Source organism: Morone saxatilis, unplaced genomic scaffold, assembly GCF_004916995.1.
Source record: "Morone saxatilis isolate NCDOM2014 unplaced genomic scaffold, NCSU_SB_2.0 Contig12, whole genome shotgun sequence".
Classification (NCBI taxonomy): Eukaryota; Metazoa; Chordata; class Actinopteri; family Moronidae; genus Morone; species Morone saxatilis.
In genome coordinates this window covers 26,285,248-26,306,315 of record NW_023339674.1, presented here as the reverse complement: position 1 = coordinate 26,306,315, position 21,068 = coordinate 26,285,248, and the positions used below count along the sequence as shown (strand labels likewise).

Genomic DNA, 21,068 nt, shown 5'->3' with positions numbered 1-21,068 from the left:
ATATTATCGGACATCCCTAGTGTGAATAGCTTCCTGTGAGGAATTCTGAAAAAGCTGCAAAGGCTTGACGCTTCTCTGAATCGACTGCATCACTGTAATCCAGGTGCTGCTTAAAATAACACCATAGTGCTGGGGGAGCGTCGACAGAGTTGAAAGTGTGGAGTCACTCCCTTGCAGCAGGTCGTAGTTGTTTGTGTTTGTGATAATCAGGAAGGCGGGCGTATGCTAATGTCCTGTAATAGGCTTTACTTTCTAATACAGAGATTATGACTGAGAGAAAGACAGAGCGAGAAGCGGTGAGATTAGAAGCACCTTGCTGGACTGGGACACATGCAAGGGCAGCTGCAGTAGCATTGCTGCAGGGGACAGACTGAGTGTGTGTGGGTGTGTGTGTGTGTGTGTGTGTGTAACAGACAGCAGAACCATCGTGGAATCATGGATTTTTCCATTGTCTCTGCTGCAGAGCCGATGGGGCAGGCTTGAAGGGAAGATATAGTAGATAGGAAAATACACACAAGCTCATCCCAGGTGAGGTTAGGTGGACCTGAGATGGATGCTGTAAGCAGGCTGCAATCCCAGACCCTCCTGTCTCGCTGTCCAAAATGTGGTAAATATGGACAGGGCTATTCCACCGTACGGATCTCCACCTCTGAGATGGAGTCTTACTACCACTTCCTGGGGATGTGTCAGGAGACTGAGTCAGCCATAACAAGAAGTATGTACCCACCCTCCCATCCCTCCATCCATCCTTTATTCTATGTTTCCCTTCAACATGTCTATTTGTGTAGGGTTTTAGTCTCTATAGCCCCCCGTACAGTTGTCATGAACAGGTGAATTAGCTATGGAGACGAAAACCTTTTTCGTACCAGGCTGTAAACCTGTTTATTTCTGCTATAAAGTTGGGCATTTTAATATGTGGCCTTATGGAGATTGACTCAGTCTGGAGCCAGCTTCAAGCTGTTTTTGTCATTTCCGTGTTCATTTTCCGCTTGGTTATTGGTCAAAAGAAAACTCTGACATGGCTGATGGGTTGCCTTAGTGAAGTGTTTTGTCTGAGGCCCTGTTGTTGGAGCCCCTCTGTCTGGGTACATGTGTCTGGATTATGGTGTAAATATTCTTAAATTATCAACTGACATGCAGCAAACCTTGGACCAAGGAGTATTCCAGCAGGTTGAGAGATTAACAGCAACAGGTTGACTTTTCCTGCGTGTCTATACTTCAGTGTCAAATTTCTTATCTCTTAATAGCACCATCAAAACACTGGACGGAAGTACTGACTACCTGCTCGAATAGTTGGTAAACTGCTCAATCTGGTGAGCTAACATGCTAGCCATACAGGCTAGTGTATCCGTCACAGTAGCCTTTCTATTTTCTCTGTGTTGTGTGTAACATTTAGAAGGATCTATTGGCAAAAATGGGAAGTATGGACAACACAAACATTGGCTTTTGCTAGTTTTGTGGCCACAGTAGTTTCTCCTAAACTGCCTAGAAGGCAAGCAGTATGAGTCCTACACTCTGGTCCTTAACTCCCCCTTGACTTTTTGTTTTCTGCTGTACATCATTCTGTTAAAAAATGATTGAATTGGCAAAATAAAACTGTCTGAGCTAAGAAGCAAGATCCACTATCAACCTATAACTGTCTGCAAACCATGTGTCTGTCAGCAGTGTATAGCCAGACAGAGGAAAATAAAAGTGAATTTTGTAACCCAGCTAATATCATATGATAGCTTCCTCCCTTCTGGACTCTCGGTTCTCGGGTCTCTCAAAGGTCAGCACTGTCAAGATTGCTTGAGGTTGGTCACCAAAGTTGAACATCGGTTTACTCCTCCTGCTCTGCCCTTCCAGTTTGGTGCTTTAATATGTTCTATTCTCCACCCAGAGTTCCAGCTCTGGTAGAAGATTCAGGGTTCCCTAGAGCAGGCTAAGATTCTCAACTTAGACACGTTGTTCAGTATGTCACCATTGTCAGAAGATGTGTATGTGCAAAGTGTTGCATGGAAGCTGTGTGTTGTTGACATGTTGTTCTTTTACAATACAGTATGTCTGTTTTTTTATCTTGTGTGGAACTGCAGGACAAAGTCCAAAGCAAATCTCCCTACGTGGACATTAAAAGTATTTCCTATCCTATATCCTATTCCAAACCTGGTGCATCCGCAATATTTTCTGAAAAACCTAATACCATAAGTCCCCAGAAAGCCACAATACTTGTACAGACTACATGTTGTACAAGTGGTACAGATGCTTTTGTGTGCTTGGGGCTGCAGTGAACACACACAAATAATATATGATTATCACTTAAAAAGGAATGTAAAAACATTTTCCATTTTATGTTCCATTTTCCCCTCTGAAGAATATGTGTTATCATTAGCTTTTGTCATCTAAATTCAAGTTAGTTGTAAGTGTTGCTGCTACAGAGGAAATGAATGCCCATGAGTGGAAACAAGTAGAAAGCATCCCCTGAGACTGTAGAAATGGACCAAATATGTGTTCAGTTGCCCAGACATTTCACTGTCACATAATGCCATGACGAGGAGCACAAATACTAGCCAGCGGATAACCGGAAAATGGAGAACGGATATCCTGGCAAAGACCTCTGCAATCCAATTAGCAACTTTATACATGAGAATGAAGACAAAGACATCATTTATGTCATTTCTATAAATGCATCTATAAATGGTGATAATTTTTTCGGATGATAGCCGAGGACATATTTTGGCAAATGGGTTCTGCCTCTTTTTCTCTCCACACAGACCTGCATGCAACCAATTACGCTCAAACGTAATTGGTCAATACAACTCCGACTACAAACAAATACCAGAATTCTTCTGATGCTAAAATTTTGGTCTCTTGCCTAAAGATTCCTAAAGAAGAGAAATTTTGGGAGATTACTGAAATATGGGACTTGATGAAAACAGTTTGCTGTTCTGATCCAAGTAAAAGTTGGTTCTATCTCAGCAGCAAAGGGACTTAAGATTATTTTGTTAAACTCATATTTTCTTATTATTTATTTCATTCCCCTGAATACAGTTCATACAAGGAAGCCTATACCTGGCATTATATCATTCTGGTGTTTGTGAGACTGTGACCTGTTTAGTTCCTGACTCACAGTTTATCAGACAAAAGAGGAAAAGAGGCAGTCTGTCAGGGTTATTTGAGTACTTCATGGATCAGAGGTCAAAGCCCCAAAGGATTATGGGAACATTCTGGTAGCATAACCGCTGCTAAGGTGAGGCTGAAATCCAAGCAGTTGCATTCCTTAGAGTGCGAATAATGACAGAATTTATGGGGGAAAAGCTCAAAATAGAATCACAGTGGGCAGAAAGAAGACGTCAAATTATTCGTCAGTTCTTTCATCTGAATTATGAATAGAGAACACCTCCCTGTTCTACCATTAAAAGAAAGATTTCCGCTCAGTAATTGGCTGGAAATAACATTTGTTATGTAATCATTTTTAACAGTCTGACAGGGTGACAGGGTTTGGGTCTTTCTAGCAATGAGCAGATTATTCTTTACTTCCACTGGTGTTTTTTGGCTGATATAAGGTGTGTTTGTTTGCTTTTCAGACATTATTGTAACTCTATAACTTTATGTAATGTAATAGTAACACATTCTGGATAATACTAGCATCCTGTATTTAGTGCACTGCTAAGGTTTTTTGCATAAATTGTTGAACCCAGTGTTTTACAGCGAGGTTTTTGTTGCCTGTTGACTAATGAGATTATCTGCCAATACCCTGCTGTCTGTAGGTCAAGACCAAGCATGCTTAGACTTATGGTGACAACGAAAAGACATGCTTATTACTGTAACGCACAAACACACGAGTGAACACATTCTGTAGAAGGATAATGACGCTTATTTGTGTAGTGCGTTAGCCCTCGCATTTAGTGTTACGGCCCCGTGCCTGTTTGTCAGCAGTATATGTTTGAGAAGGTGATAATGATATTCATTGGAATAATGTGTGTGTGAGAGAGTGCCCTGTTATCAGCAGATCCTGTCATCAGACATCCTCTGATTGTCTTCTTGTGCTGACGCCTTCTTCCTGAGAGGCAATAGGAAACCCCCCTTACCCTGGACCTTGAGGAGCAACCACTCAAAAACAACATCAGCTCTGCGCAATGTGTGTGTGTTTATGTTTGTGTGTGAAGAGAGTCTATTTTCTACTGCTGCAGTTCCTCATTACTGTAAAAGCATCTCATATTTGAGAAACGATACCACTTTGCACTGGATGGCACACCAGAGCACCAGTATCTCAAACCAAAACAATGGGACAGATATAAAATAAAAAACCTTTTTTGTTAGTCTTTTGGCAGTGTTTCTAACAATCATCAACTCTGGTTTTGTTACAATAAACCCCAACTTCTAACAACATTGTAATATCGCTACTCAGCTGCACACGGAGCAGACCGGCTATGTGAACAAACCACAAAGAGGCTGCGATAACAACACAGGCAGAGGGAGTGAGACACCATGACTCCACTGTATCTTTACATAGTTGTTTGCTGCTATATTCAAATTTATATAATAATCACCCATATAACCTTGCAAAAAGCATACACACATACATGCACAGAGCACAATTCAATCACATGAATGAAAAAAGATCAGCCTGTAACCTCAGTCAGACCCAGACTAGTAAAATCCACCGCCACAGGACAACGGCTGAGCCTCAGCTGGACAGAGGGGGATAAGAGAGAGAGTGACAGCTCCTCTAATGACTCATGGTCTGACTCTATCAAAGAGAGGAGCAGAGGTTTATGGTTTTCATGTAAAGTAGGCCAAGCATTTTTTGCACTGCTGTGCTCCACTGGGCAGTGAGATGTATGAACACGAGAGAGTCAGTCAGCAGAAACAGCTCTTTCACTTAACAGAGCATCTTTTATAAGGATAGTTTATGTAAGATAAGTAAATACTATGTAAGTATTCTTATTGTGTACTGTACTGAATGTAAAGACAGACTCTAGACTTCTACATTTACAGTTAAATAAAATGAACATTTTCAAAAGTCATTCTCTCCCCACATAATTTAAAACACTGATGCCTGCATACATTTTCCGTCTTTGCTGTTTTTATAATCTGTGAGGAAATTACCACTACAGATTTTTTTAGTTTCTGTTTGCTTTGCTTCTTACAGCGTTATGTAAGGAGTTCACTTTTTTAAAATTGCTCAGAGGTAGTTCTGTCTACCAACATACAGCTTAGCACAACAGGTAATCTAACATCCAAAATGCTGCAGGCCAAAGTGACCTAAATCCCATGGAATCTGATCTTACCAATACTTATTTGGCCAGCTTTCAAATGTGGTCCAAATCAGATAAAGGTAAGATTTTTGGCAATGTGACCTCAGCGTGAACAGTCATCACAATTCATGTTGTGTCAATTCAATTTTCCGTCACTCTAGACTGACATTTGTCATGCAGCTTCACAATGGAATCTGATATGGGCCAAATTTAGGTAAAGTAAGTAATAAATAAGTAATGTAAACAGCCAAATATAAGACATCAAATCCAAGCAGAAAATCACTGTGTGGATTAGTGTTTTAACATGGACTGCAGCAGTCATGCTCTGTTTAATGTAAAACTGTGCACATATTACTGTGTGTGTGCCAGTTAAATACACATATACACATGTGTGCGTGTGTATTTGCCTGCTCTGTGTGTGTGTCTGAGTGTGCGCACTCTGGGCTGCTGTCCTCCCTGCCGGGGCAGGTCATGAGATGTTCAGGTTTCTGCAGGCTCAGGGTGCACTGGTCACATGTAGACTCTAGCACCAGACCAGCAGCAGCAGACTGAAAGATAAGGGCCTTTCACTGTTCTCTTCTTTATAGAGAGCGGTTTCCCCACATTTCTTTTTTTGCAAAGGAATTTGAAGGAACGAGCCAACTGGCCACAGCATCTGAATGCTGATGTTTCAGCAATAAAGCCAAAAGAAACCTATTAAAACAAAAAAATTAGCAAGTTTGAAGAAACTACCAGCTGCTGCATTGTCAGATGTACATACGTATGGGAGGAGTTTAAATGAATTCCTTCCCCCAGCAGCATCAGTCGCAATTTAATCTATAGCACATACATTCTCTGTGCCTCTCTTGTACAATAGACTGTAACTGCTGTCCAACACACTGACTGCTGTGAGTTCCCTTTCTATTTACGGACTGCAGATCGGGTTGGAAAAGTGAACTTGTCACCACTGCTGTGAACTGTGAGCGCCTCGGGTCTCATGACAGACCATGTACAGACAGATGAAAGCAACCTATTAACACATCATTTAATCATAAATCTGTTTTAGTGCAACTGAATAACTTCTTTCTTACTACACTTAAAGCATTTCCTTTTACAATTTATCAATTTACTGTAACACCTGAACACTATGTAGGTAGCAAGCAAGCGGATAATAGATAACAACTAACTTGAAAGTAGTCGAAATGTGGTCACGTTTAAAAATCGTGAAAAGGCTAACAGTGATAGATATGACGGGTGGTGTCCATGAAGGGGTTCTTTAGTCTGTCCGACAGGGCTGTGGGGGTACATTAGAGAAAAAGGTTTGGAACCACTGTTCTGTTGTGTCATTCATAACCCTACCCACCCTCCAGTATTGATGTTAGGTACAATTAATGACCGAATGACTTTAGCAGCCTGATGGATAATGTACATGATACAAGCAGAGGTGCAGCAGCACACATATCCCTTCACACTCTGTTAACAATGCCAATACAGTGAAGCCCAGAATGATCATCAGCCCTGTGGTTGACTGCTGGTTCAGTCATCACATAGAGACTCAGTGTAATCTCCTCTGTTATGTAATCTTTTTAACACAGACTCTATTGTGAGTGTGTGGGAGGTCTGCTGGTAAGTAGAACCAGCAAGGTAGACTGAGCTAAGACACCACAGTCGGTACCCAGCAGACACACACACACACACACACACACACACACACACATAGTATATACATACACATACAGTAATATCATGTTCATGTCCTTCATACTTAAGGTTTTGTAATTGAGATGGTGAATTTAAACATAGAACCAATTTAATCTGTTAATTCAACTGTTAATTTAAACGGTTCACCTTTTTCCATCCAGTCATTACTTGTATTTGTCATATACATTTAAAGGCAACTGTTGTGTTTATTGATAATGATATTGGCAGGGCAACATCTTCTGTCTTTACCTTTTTAGAACTGTCACAAATCATTGCTAATAGATAAATAAAATCGTATGGGGTGACAGCACTTAGTTTGGTTAGGTTTAGGCACAAAAATGACTTGGATTTAGGTTGAATATAGTTTGGATTTAAATGACTACTTTCATTAAAAGTTAGGGGACATTTGTCTCCATGGTTACAGTAATTACTGGATTGTTAAGGTCAAGGAATGATCGTGCTTAAAAAAAACAACAATGTTGACTGTGTTAGTAATAGGAAACAAACAGTGGTCTCTCCTGTTAAAGTATCCTATCCATCCACCCCGACAACCTCCCTATATGAACTTTGTCGCTCTCTAACAACACCACCTAACTTCCTCCTTTGCTCCCATCGTAATTACTATGGCAGCTAGAAGGCTTTGTCTTACATCAATTGTTGAAGAAGCTGATGCTGTTGCTCTTTTGGGTAGGACAGTCTCACACAGAGAGAGAGAGAACTGCTGGTGTTTTGCTTGAAAAACTAAAATGTATAGAATACACATTACCCCAAATGGCCCTTTTTTGTTATTTTCTTTTTAAAGCGTTTATTGGAAATAAGAGAAATATTGTCTATATACATATGGGGTTTGGGGCTTGGTGGTTGGGTTTTGCTGGACGGCCCTTAGCTGCAACTCTGTGGACTGCTGTTTTAGCTAGCCAATCTAGGTCCTATATTGGATATTTACAACCCAACACATGCTACTTCCCAGACAACATGAATATGGGTGAACCAATGTGAGCTCCCTATGTGGGCCCTAGTTGGGGCCCATTTACATTTCTGAATGCCCAATTGGGCCCCACCTAAAACCCAGTGTAATCCCAGTGTCTTGTAAAACCCACGTAGACAATTGACATAGGGCCATTATGGAACCCTTGGACAGTCCCATTTTACAGACCCAAGTGGGCCCCACATACAACTGTTGACTGTGTTTCTTGCAGCTTTAAACCGAGCAGAAGTCTGATCAATCAGAAGTTAAGTTTGCTAAAAATTATAGTTTTTTTATTGTAATGTTCAGGTATCTTAAAGAATTTGGTTAAGGTCAGGGACAGTGTAGTGGTCTTGGGTATTAAAACATTAATGATGGGCGCCTGCATAGCTCACCTGGTAGAGCTGGTTCCCCATGTACCAAGGCTGAGTCCTTGCTCCCACTATTACTTATTAACCCAAACCACCATCTTTCCTTAACCTTAATAGTTTTAGTTGCCTAAACCTAAAATGCAGGATGTGAACTCCATCTCCTGCATTCTCTACATCCAACCATGTACTCAGATCGCCTTTCCGCAACTTCTGTTGTTGCAACCAGATGTGCAACAGTACGGCCACGGCTGTAACAGTGGACCAACACAGACACAATATCAACCTGTGGGAACTGGTCGTTTGACAGTGTAAGAGTCTGATGTCCCTTGATAAACCCTATGTGGTTGTATTTGCAGATAGTGTGTGTGTGTGTGTGTCAGATGCAAGAATGTGATCTTATTGTATGACCAGAAGTCATGCTTTTTCACTTCCTTTGCTCAAAGTTCTTGTTTTTGAAAGCTTGTACAAGAGAATAGAATAATGAACCCATCCACACATGACTTTCCTGGGAATACAGTAGTGTTTATATTCTTATAGGAAGTCTTTCCCAAAACAAATCTGATAGCTTGATAGGCATTGTATTGAAAACAATGTGTGTGTCCGTATAGTGCCTACACTGTATGTGTATGTCAGTATCTACAGTCCTTGTGTGTGTGTGTGTGTGTGGTGTTGTGTGTGTGTGTGTGTGGGTGTGTGAGAGAGAGAGGAGAGAGAGAGAGAGAGAGAGAGAGAGAGAGACAGACAGGGAGGTAGAAGGAACATGTGTTTCCGTAAGTATTTGTGTGAACAATAAGCTCATGTATACACACACATGCACACACACAGAAATGTACATATAAACAATGCTGGCATTATTATAGTTTAATATATGCCTTATTGGTCTTTTGAATGGCTTCCATGACAAAAATGCTCAACCAGGATGCAGTGATTATCATTGAGGGTGTCTGGGCTCTGGCTGTCACTTTGTCTCACGTATTCTGCTTCACTCATTGGTGTCGCTTGCCACTGCGAGCTGATTTATTACATATGAGTTAACCATACCTCTGTATGTAAGGTGCCTTTTGCAAACTGACCATTCATGGTAGAGGGGGAATTCTATTAAATATCAGAAAAATAAAACATTATCATACCACAGAAGATGCCACAGTGCTTGAAAGGCATTTTGATCCTATACTTACTGGGTAATTCTGGTGAGATTTTATATTTTTTTGGACCCAAACCAACATTGACTGTATCCTGACATTGTCGCTGGGTGACATGTTCCCTACAGTTCCATGAAAACACACTGTAATTTGTTTAACTCAATCATTCATACGCCTCCCTGCTGCCCCGAATATTCCCTAGAGCACCAAATGTGGATTAATCCGCAGCTGAAAGTAGTCCCTAATAAATGCACTATTTCCTCCTGTTTGAATAAGCTTTGCTGAAAACTAAATCGCCCAGCTGTTAAATTACTGAGCCTTTTAAAAAAGTGCAATTAAGTATGAATCACTTTAAAATTTCCTGTCTTTAATAGGAACCAGTCAGCTAGTGCTACAGACAGAGTAGGGAAGTCAAAAAGTACTGAAAGACGAACAAATGCATTGCTGGTATTGGTCTTTTCACAAGGTTTGCTGACAGTAAGTGTGGCTGTACCCTTGCTTTACTCGGGACACCGCAGACATTGGCACAGACACAATAACTGGACTTTGTTCCTCCTTGTAGTTCTGTTGTGACCAGTGTCCTACCAGTTTTTAGTGTCAATGTGAAACTTTGATATAGATGTGATCCCTGTTCTTCTGACCTCTGACTGTCTGCTGGCCTAAAAACATCTGATTTCATGACAGCCTTTCTAAAGAATTATGGTGCATGTTGGGATCTTTTTAGGCATTTCTTGCAATTAAATTACAGGAGAAAGTGAAATTCAATAAAAACTGAAGGCAACTTGTTCCAGTGAGAATAAAAAAGTTTCTCACATCTGCATCTTCAATACTAGAAACCAAGAAGGGAGTTTGCGGTAACATTTGTGCAAAAGTTGCGGTGATTGGACAAAAGTGCAAGGCTGTACAAAGTTCACAGGGATTGGTTGAATTTGGGTTAATTGCTCTCATTGACTGCCTATACAACTGCCTGGAGGGATTGCAATGAGCTATTTTTGCCATGCATTTCTATTTTTCTGCATCTTCATAACATTGATGTATGATTTGTGCATGTGGATGAGTCATCTGTAATTCACTTTATAAAAGATTCTGCTATTCTTGAAGCGTGAAAGCCCAATATTATTAACTTTAGATCAGAAAATATCAGAAAATATATGCTCCTGCACCTCATGTCACTTGCATGACATTAGGCATTTTTTTTATTGGTTAAAACTCAGAGCAGTGACACTGACTTCATTTCCCCACCAGGTCCCCACCTTTACTGGCGGACTGATGGTGGTTCAGAGCCATTTGAACTGCTAGCTCAACGTTAGCTTAGAGACTCAAAAAAGTGGATTTAGTGTTAAGTTACTCTTCAAGGAAAAAAAGTCCACCATCTGGTCTATAAAGGTTCCACGGGCTATTCAAATTCGGTTGTCCAACATGGACCTCATAAAAACACTACAGATGCATAGACACAGCAGCACACAGATACTGCGGGGAACATAACATCCAGCCTGCAAAAATGAAACACATGACTGGATCCATGCATACACACTCTGTCTCTGGCACACACACACACACACACACACACACAGACACACAAACAGTGCAGCTCAGCCCCACTTTGTATTTCTCTCTCTCTCTCCTTCCCCCTCCCTCCATCTCTTTATTTTCACACACACGCTCAGAGTCTCTCTGCCCTCCCTCCCAAACCTTTGATTGGCTGTTCTGCTCAGAGCAGAGCTGGTTCACTACAGCTGGAGCTGGAAAAACTGACCACAGACGCATGTAACAACCTACAGCACACACAGTTCAGAGCTCTGCTCCGGCTGTGTGTTTGTGTGTGTGTGTGGAACCGGAGTGAAAAGAGAGAGATTTGTTGTTGATCTGGATGTCTGGGACAGTCTAAATTGATGATGAGGATCATGCTGGTGATGAAGGAGAAGCTGCTGTTGACAGACTGCTGGATGCTGTGTTGTCCTTACTGGTTTTGGATACCATGAGATTACTGTTGTTTAATGGGATTACTGCTTTTTGGCTGGGATTTAATTATATGCCAGTGAATGTGTGCGAATCTGGAAGGTGCTGAGATGAAGGATGTCCAACACGTTATAGGTAATGTTCACACACACACACACACACACACTGTAAGACCTGCCATGTGCAGTCGTTTGGTCTCATTTCACACTTAACTTTATTCACTTTGTCATTTCTCTGTCACACTCAGCCAAAAGCAATTGTAACATGACATATTGCTGTAAATGTACAGTATAAACATTCATAGATGTTTTGTGTAATATATACACAGTGTCTTGCTCTCATGAGGTGTGTTGAGACACCACAGCAGACTGTCAGGGAGGAACACACACAGACACACACACACATACATCTGTTGCCAGCAATGCTTCTCTCTGTCTGGTGTCATCTTTTTTCCATTCCACCATTCTTTTCCATTGCAGTCTGCTGGTTAGGTGATGTAGTTTACAAAGTATTTCCTTTTACTTTTGAATGGCTGATGATGCAGTTTAGGTAGCTAGTGGAGTACTTTCTGTGATGGTCCCTTTTAAATTTCAAGGACCTTGAAGGGTCTTTCCAAAGCATAATAAGGCTGAGCACGTAGTGTGTTTAAAAAGTAAAGAAGCATTTCTGCTTCTCGGCCTGAGGGATCAGTGCCTAATATCCAGTGCTTTTGTTAAACATTGATGTGTCTGCAATCGTTGTAATAAACTCACTGGGACAACAGAGTAGGATAGGCTTCATGCTAGCGTTTCAACAAACACAGTAAATGATAGGCTCCATGCTAGCAGTATATAATGTTTGAGCAATTTTATGGCTCTTTATGAGACGAGAGTAAAAAGCAACGAGAGCGACTGAAGGAAAATAACAAAGAACGGGAGCTCCTGGTGAGTTCAGAGACATAGCAGACACACACACACACACACACACGGTCAGTATGTGTATTTTCCTAGCTATCTTACAGTCAATGTGTGTGCAGTCAGTACATTGGATGTTTGGGGCAAATAAATACAGACTTGCTGCCGTCAGCCCAGGTATTACCAATGATTCTGATTAAGGTTCAGTATTCCATGACTAAATGGCTGCTGTCAAAAAGACACATGCAATTGACCCTTCCTAAGTCCCACCTCCTTCGCTCTGTGCTCCAATAACAGTTGAGCAAACCGCTGGCTGAACCTTGGTAGAATTTCTCCTTTCTCGTACTTGTACTTAGAAATGCTATGTGTTAGGCTCATCTCGGTTAAAAAGACCACCACATTTTGAAGATGAAGAGTTAAAAAATAAAAGTGACAGCTACCAGTCCATACTCCATTGATTGGTCCATATGCTGGACTGGATCTGGCCACCCTCCCGTCCCCAGGCCACTGCTACTGGATGCTTCTGTATTACAATCAACCCCTGCAAAATCATTTTGATTTAAACGTTTAAATTAAACACAAATGCTTCTCTGTGCCTCTGTGATAGAGCAAAGCAAATATGCAATAGTGCTTATAAAAGTGTTAACGCCTGTAGTTTAGCCTATGGAGGAATCAGGATAAGGAGAAAATGAGTGTTGAATTAGTGCATGGCTGGGACTACATAGCTTAATTTTAAGTTATATTGAAATGCTTAAAAACTAATTATATTAACTAACTAATTATTTTTATGTTAATGTGATAAAATAACTAAAACTGTTGATTGTAAGCAAAAAAAAAAACGGCCATGAAAAGTCGCCATGTGCCACCGTATTTAATCTAAGATGGTTTTAGTCTTAGCCATAATTCACGCTGTGTTTCTGATTAGGTTAATTCCCAAATGTTGAGCTCAGTCTGTGTGTGAATACCAGCAGCAGCAGCAGTGACAGCGTGTGAGAGCATGCTGCTTAATCCTTATTATATTTAGAGCAGATGGATGAAGGTGACAACTAAGGTGTGTGCGTGTGTAGACATTGGGTGAGATAGTGTTGGCACCATCAGTGTGTTGCCATAGGAACATGGAGTTCAGACATGTGACAAGTTGGCAGAGAATCAGCCATGTGTATTACAGCTCAGTCGGTTGGCACCTGATTCCTGGAACTGCCTTCCAACACCAGATCAGTGGTCCTACTGCTGTTTTATTGTTTCATATGTACTGTGTTGTGCCTGAGGAGGGGAGACTGATACACTGTTGCATTTAAGTTCCAGTACAGAACTCCAAGGCCCTGTATACACCTGGCAATAAAGTGAGTGCAGTGAACGACCAACAACTACATACCACGCTGATGCTGAACAGCCAAGGGTGTTTCACACCTGGCATTAGAATACATCTCATGTGTCCCACGTAACTAGAATCTCACTTTCTCGCTCTGTATGCAAATAAACACTATAGGGGTGTACCCTGCTCGTGATTTTTGCTGTCCCTTGGCTGTTCACCTTCGACTATTCATTCCTTTTTTTTCAGTTCACACTAAACTCCTATAGTCACATGTCTTACCTGCACTATCAGCAGCCCTCCAGGAGAGATGCTCTGCTGTGGGATTTTCTAACTATATGAGCAGCACACACACTTTTACTTTCTCTGACTGTGTGGAAATCTGATGTTTCGACAAAGATGACAAAGAAGTGAGTGGTTTGAGTGATCACAATGCGTCTTGGTGGTCATTTAAACTTAAATTTAGAGCTGTGCACTCCGATCACGAGAGACCAAGCATTTTAATACCAGGTGTAAACATGCTCTATGATAGGAAGAAGTATCTTTATTTTCGGTATACCTTACCTTATCTCTCCAAAGCAGTCATTCATCTTTGAGTGTTCTCATACTGTCTAAGTAGGAACTCCCTTTGTCTTTGTGAGGAATGTCCCGGCCTTTCAAGAGGCTTTTCAGGCTTTACAGCTTTCCTCATGGGACCATAATTGTGGTTGGACTGAACAGGAGTAGCTGCCCAATATAGAAACAAATGACCGCTAACTAGCTAGCAGCTAATTGTAGTTGTCCAAAACATCTACAGAAACCATGGCACGTTACTTCCTCAACTCAAGCCTCTAAACTTAATCTCCCAAATCAAGAATCCCGCTGCTTCTATTAGTTTTTGCACTGGTGTCTGTAACTCAACCTGATATCTGCTTATACGAGTGCTTCCTGCACTTACCCTCGGCCTCTTCAGCCCTCCACCAGTTTCTAAAAACAGATTGTTTCTGAAGTGGTCATGTCTGCACCGCTCCTCTACTTTGATGTTCCAACAATACAGAACATCCTCCGTGCCTAGGTGCTGGGCTCTGGTTGCATAACCCTGCTGATACGTTCCTGAACAGCTAGACAACACTTCCAAGATCCCCTGCTCCATTCCTCTTTTTATTCTCAGTGTTTGTGCATGTTTTTTTTCCAAAGTTTGTTTCCTCCTTGAAAATTGATTTACATATGTATGCCCAACAAACTGATAAATACAAGATAGGTTCACGTAATTTTATTACATCAAAGATTAATGTTACACATGAAAATAACATACACTGAACAAAATTATAAATGCAACACTTTTGTTGTGCCCCCATTTCATCATGAGCTGAACTCAAAAGATCTAAGACTTTTCTCCTATGTACACAAAAGGCCTTATTTCTCCTCAATATTTTAAACAAATTCTGTCAATATCTGGTTAGGGACACTTCTCCTTTGCCGAGATATCCATCCACCTCACAGGTTGTGGCATATCAAGATGTCTGGATCAGACAGCATGGGTATGTGCCACAGGTGTGCCTTAGCATGGCCACAATAAAAAGCCACTCGAAATGTGCAGTTTCACTATATTGGGGGGGTCGGGGGGTCCGGGGGGAAACCAGTCAGTATCTGGTGTGACCACCATTTGCCTCACGCATGTGCCACACATATCTTCACGATAGAGTTGATCAGGTTGTTGATGTTTCCTGTGGAATGTTGGTTCCACTCCTCTTCAATGGCTGTGTGAAGTTCTGATATTGGCAGGTACTGGAACACGCTGTTGTATTTTGACAGATTTGTAACAATATTTGAGAGAAATAGTGCCTTTTGTGTACATATGAAAAGTCTTGAGATCTTTGAGTTCAGCCTCATGATGAATTGGGGGCAAAAACAAAAGTGTTGCTTTTATAATTTTGTTCAGTGTAAATTAACTACATTTCCACCTACAGTATATGAAACTTCCTTCAATGTGCTTGTGGTTGTCAGAAGAGGAGTTTTTAAAAGCAGAGATCGCAGTGTTTTTCACCATGTAACTTTGGAATAAAAAGTGGCCAGATGTGGCCATAGATTGTAGCTGGTAGATGCTTTTTCTTGCAGGCTGCTGCAAGTTTGCATCTGCAGTAGCTACTATCAAGTGAGGTTATTCCCGATAACCCCTCCTAAACCCATTATGTTGTGTAGTGCATGATAAAGATTGACTTGATTGATTGCACAGGCCTTATTTTTATTTCATGATCCTCATGAACATGTGTCATCATCCTAATCATTCCCGATTTATGGAATTCCAATACTGTTTATGGACCCTAGTATGCAGAAATATTTAAATATTGCAAAAATACAGCTTTCAGGTTTGAAAACATTCATCAGTTTTGTTTGACAAAAACAATTTGACCCATGGTCCACATATAGCATAAAGTCCATCTGTTGAGGGAAGTAGATAGTAAGTGGACTGTGAGTTTCTGCTGTATCCAAGGTTTAGCATGAGCTGTCGGCCTCCAGTTTCACATCATGTTCTATGACTTTAATCAGAATATCTTTAGATCTGCACAGTCTTAGCCTTCTGTCTGTAATTAATTGTGTGGTTCCGTTTGGAGATGTTCAAAAGACAGATTTTGGGTGGAGTGTGATCAGCAAAACTACCAAACATCTCTAAGTAGAGCAGGCTGATGGAAGCTGTATTTTTAATATCCTTGGTAGGTCAGCAGATACTTAGAACAGAGGTACATTGATATTGCCTCCATTAAAGGCCAGGCTCACTAGCAGCCATTGTGCTCCCCTTCTCCTTCTGTCTGTCTCCGCCTCCAACAGTACACAACCTAGCCAAGCGTGTTTCAGAGTAATAAGTCAGTGTTAATGCACGTCTTTATTCTCAGTGACAGAAAAAGGTTTGTTCACTGTGCACAGCGCTTAGAGCTTCAGGCTGCAGGGGAACCATAATAATCATTACATCAGAGCAGAGAAGGCTCAAATGGATGGATACACGCACACACAGTCTTAAAGCCACGTCTGATAATGCTTTGTTCTAGTTTCCTATATGCCTCTAATGTGAACGCCAGTCAGGAATGGGTAGTTCCAGAATAGGCTACATGTAATGGCAGGATATGACCAAAGAATATGTTCTAAATGAGGTAGAAAACAACTGCTAAATCATGTGACCCTGAAGCGCAGCAGTTTCAAAACATGAAAGAAGCCATGTGATGAAAGTGTTTACATTACATTGGGTCAGGTGGAGGTGAGGCCTGACCATCATCCTATACAGCCTGTGCTCTTTCCCATGGTGTCACATACCCACATACTGTCACAGTCCTTTAGCAGTTCTCAATGATAACAGCAGAAAATATGAGATGTGGACAGTAATGAAAAGGACTGGGACCAGACTACATTCATTCGTACCTACTGGTTAGACTGACATTGGGTATGAGTACTCATTGCCCCCAGAGGATACATTTTGTTAACTCCAACTCCTTGTTGTCCACCATATCCTAACATTTGCTGTGCTGATGATAAACCCTTCTGGTTTTAATTACACTATGACCTTTCCTCTTGCACCTTCATTGGGACAAATATAATATTTTTAGCCCAACACCCTTAGGGTTCTATGAGGAGCGACATATTTTGTTCAGTTTGTCCCACATTTGTTGTTTTGTAGTGGGTTGTGAATGCTCCATGAAACAGCTGTTTCATAGTGCAGCAGTTTTTCTTTTTTACTGAATCTGGAATAATGTGATGCACTGGATAAGAGCTGGCTCTAGTTGTGGAGAGATGAAATGAGAAGAAATGTTGTCATCGGTACAGTATGTATTTCTGTTCTTTGGCTCACAGAGCAGACTGATCACTTTGGTTCTGATTTATTATTTTGTTTTATTTTATGTTTTCTTGTCTCCTAGCTTTCTAGTCTCTAGTTATTCCTCTTTGATTTTCTTTACACTCCAGATGTACTGTTTCTTTTTAGATTTGAAATAGAGTCTTCAGTGGGGAGAGGAGAACTCTCACTGTGTGCTTGTGTGTTTGCCTCACTGTGTATCTGGCTCTATCTGACCAGTGTGTCCCTCCTTACAGATGAGATCATGCAGCAGGAGATCAGGCCCCTGCTGGCTGTGGACATCATAGAGCAGCTTCATCGCCAGTTTGCCTTGCTCTCAGGTACGTAACAAGACTCTGTTGTCTCATTTTCAGGTTGTCAACCACTGATGGTTTGGAAGACTCAACAATCAACTATATTTCTGAGCTCCGATTGGTTGTTTTCATTTAGGCCCAGTGGATTCTTGCAAATGGCATTAGGAGCACTAGGAGGAGCCAGAGGAACCTTATTGTTTACAGATTATCTGTCTCATGTACTACTGTCAGAATATAGTGAAAGTTTCAGCAAATATTAGTTTCCTGTGGCTTTCAGTGTCTTTTGAAAGTTATTAAAAAAATTTACTAGAACAGAGCTAGAACAAATGACATATCTCTTGTACTGTACTGTATGCCCTGTAGTCTACACAGTATGTTACAGACCCTACTCTTCCCTAGTTTGGTGGCAAAAGGTGCCACAATCACAATTCTGTCCTGGTCTGTGCTGCATGTTGCAATATTCTGTATCTCGTCTCCACCTTCATTCCGCTCAATAAATGGCAACAAGGTCTCGTCCACCTCAAACAGTATTTAAGATTAATTCTCTTATTCACAGTGCCGCTTTTTACTTCTCACTTACTGGAACTCAGGATTTCAATTGTAATCCCTCTGATACATTCCCAGCAGTTTCTAAGCTGGTGTTATGTTTCTGTTGAGTTGTATCATCGGTACAAGTCACAGAAGAAAGGGCTTAATGAGTAAAACAGCTGCTTGGTTGGTCCTCTTTAAGACAGTGAATAAGCATATTTCCCAAAAATGACATTTTCCGAGTTCTAATCCTGTGATGCTCTAACTTCTGTTTCACTGTAACTTTAAAGGGGACACCAACCAAACAGGGAACTAGTCTGTTCACATCCATAAAAGAAAGAAATTTCAGTCATGTTAGTCAGTCACTTAAACCCAATGGATGCAGTGTCCCTGCAGGATGGATTCAACACAACTCCCTCTGGCATAATGTGCATTCACTGTCCCATCCTGTATAGATCCACGACAAAAACACCCCTTCTAGAAACAAGCCAAATATTCTTAATTATAATAATTTTTTCTTGTATTAAGCTTTTTTTTTTTTTTGACAAAAAATATAATTTTCTTGCAGTGTCCATGCCCTGCATCCAAAGAGAAGAAACAGGAAGGGAATTTACATTCATATAGGATGATTTGAGCTTTTGTATTCATTGATTTGCTGTCTAAGAGATTGTTTTGTTTTTGATTTTAAGTGATTTAGGCCACTCTAGCAACAAGGCTGTAGGGATGGCAGGTCAGTCTGCCACTTTGGTCCAGACTTAAATATCTCCAATATTTAATAAAACTATTGGATGGCTTACCAGAGCAGCAAAAGTTCACACATTCTTTATTCTTTTAGAAGTACAAATACTTAAATACGTAAAGAAAGACTCTTAAAAAGTAGAAATACTGATTCTTCACTAAAGTAAAAGGGAGAAAGTACTGAAATGTAATCACAGTATTATAGTAGAAAGTACTCTCTTGGTTTTTCTGAAGGACATTTCTTTCTGTGCAAAGCTAACTGAAACTTCAAACAGGGTTGAGTCTCTCTCTGTTTCGTCTTGTTACATCAGTTTTGTCGTCTTATGTCTGATAATACTCCTCATTGATCAAGTATGTTTAGTCATTTTTGACACTGACTTAATTTTGTAACAAAATACCTGGTAAAAAGAACTTAATCAGGGATGTTTCTGTAACTCAGAAAAACTGTTTTAGTGTCACTTAAAATGACGAGTAAAAGCTGCTTAATCAAGATTTTTTTTTTTATGTTACTTAAAATTTTCTTTGGCACGATTGGCCCAATGAAGAGTGAACAGCTGAGTTTATCCCTCCTGAGAGTGCTCTCCACCACCACAGCTGCTCACACTCCCATGTGAAAGTCTCAACTGGTTCTGCATGGATGTGTTTGTATATTGGGAAGTGTTCACTGCGATCCAGCTGCTGGAAAGAAAGTCAAGTAATTTTTTCAGTTCAGACAGGAATATTGCTTCTGGGTGCCCTCAGACTTTCCAGATGTGTTGTTACCGGTGGCACAGCAGCCTGCGTGTGGTTCTCCAGGGATGCCTCTCATTCTTTCTCCCAGTCTTCTCACAGCAGCCAAAATAACAACTGTTTCCAAAAATCCCTCTCTCAGCATTACTTGCCTCCAGAGTTACATAAGTTCAACACAGGCCTGGTTTATGGCTTTCACCATGTGTGTGTGCTGTGTGTTGTGAGTATGTGTGTGCCTGCTCAGTAGGATGTGGGTTAGTATGGTATGATCCTTTGGCTAGATTATTTTGGTCTTTTCCTTTACATACAATTTTGTCAACATGCGAACTGGAACCATTCTTCACTTACACTGGTTAAGTCCCTGTTTCATCTTCCTCTCACACAGCATACCTAGCAATGTGATATCTTTGACCATCTTCAGGTGGTGCTCTTTAGGGGCGTGTCCAGACTTCTTTGACTAGGCAGAGCTCTGACATATGCAGGCATGAAGTATGTGTCTCAGCTTTCCAGTCATTCCCAATTTATACAATTTCAGTACTGTTTATGGACCCCAGTGTGCAGAAATATTCAAATACACTAAGTGAAAATAACACATTTATACCACATGCAAAAGACTGCATGGTTTTTGGCCCAAACTGCATGGGATTGGACACTTGGATGCATTATCTAGTTTCATATGATATCAGTATGTTCATTCAATGGAACCCACTACAGCCTCTGATAGACAGTGCTGAGAGGAAGAAGTAAGGAAAACAGGATGGCACTTGGGGTGGCCCCTGGTCTTTACTTTACGCTCAGCCATGGTGGTTCTAACTCCCCCATTTTTTGCAAAACAAATTAAAAAAACACAGCACATTACTCTTTGAGTTTGAAAAAACACAGCCAGTGTAAAGGCTTTCATGTGCTGTGTGTTGAATTACCTTTGTGTTATTAGCTGCAGACACAGAGCTGCAAATTGGACATAGAATCATTACAAGCTGTGTATTGTTTGGAATGTTTTTAAGTTTTTAATTAACATTGGTTATACCTTTCGCCGATAATCATTTCCACAACTTCAAAAGACTCACCCAGAGCCCTCACACAGCGGAGCCAATGCCAAATTTGGATGCTACAGTGTCACATGGAGGCATTCTTATAAAAAGCAAATACAAGTCTAACTTAAGCAATTATAGACTACTCAGATTTATGCAGCCACAACAGCAAACATAAATCTTTTTACATCCAGAAAGGTGTCGCCAAAGCTTCATGGTGGACCTTTTTTTATTTGAATGAAAAACTTATATACAGTGGGCCTATATCTCAGCATTTTATCCAAGATTCACAAAAATCATTTAACACAAACGTATTGTGTTACTGTGTTCACTGTTTGGCTTCACTGTACAGTTTATCAGTTGTT

General features: G+C 40.8%; 1 protein-coding gene across 3 annotated transcripts in view; it reads left to right on the top strand.

The window, feature by feature from the left end:
* Nucleotides 1–509: 509 nt before the first annotated feature.
* mcf2l2 (MCF.2 cell line derived transforming sequence-like 2) overlaps nt 510–21,068 on the top strand; it is a gene marked incomplete in the record, with an annotated part of 103,749 nt that continues 83,190 nt past the window's right edge. Inside the window, 2 exon segments of one of the 3 annotated variants that reach the window (XM_035654038.1) lie at nt 510–715; nt 17,621–17,704. In XM_035654038.1, coding sequence (XP_035509931.1) covers nt 550–715; nt 17,621–17,704 — 250 coding nt within the window. 3 annotated transcript variants of the gene reach the window in all.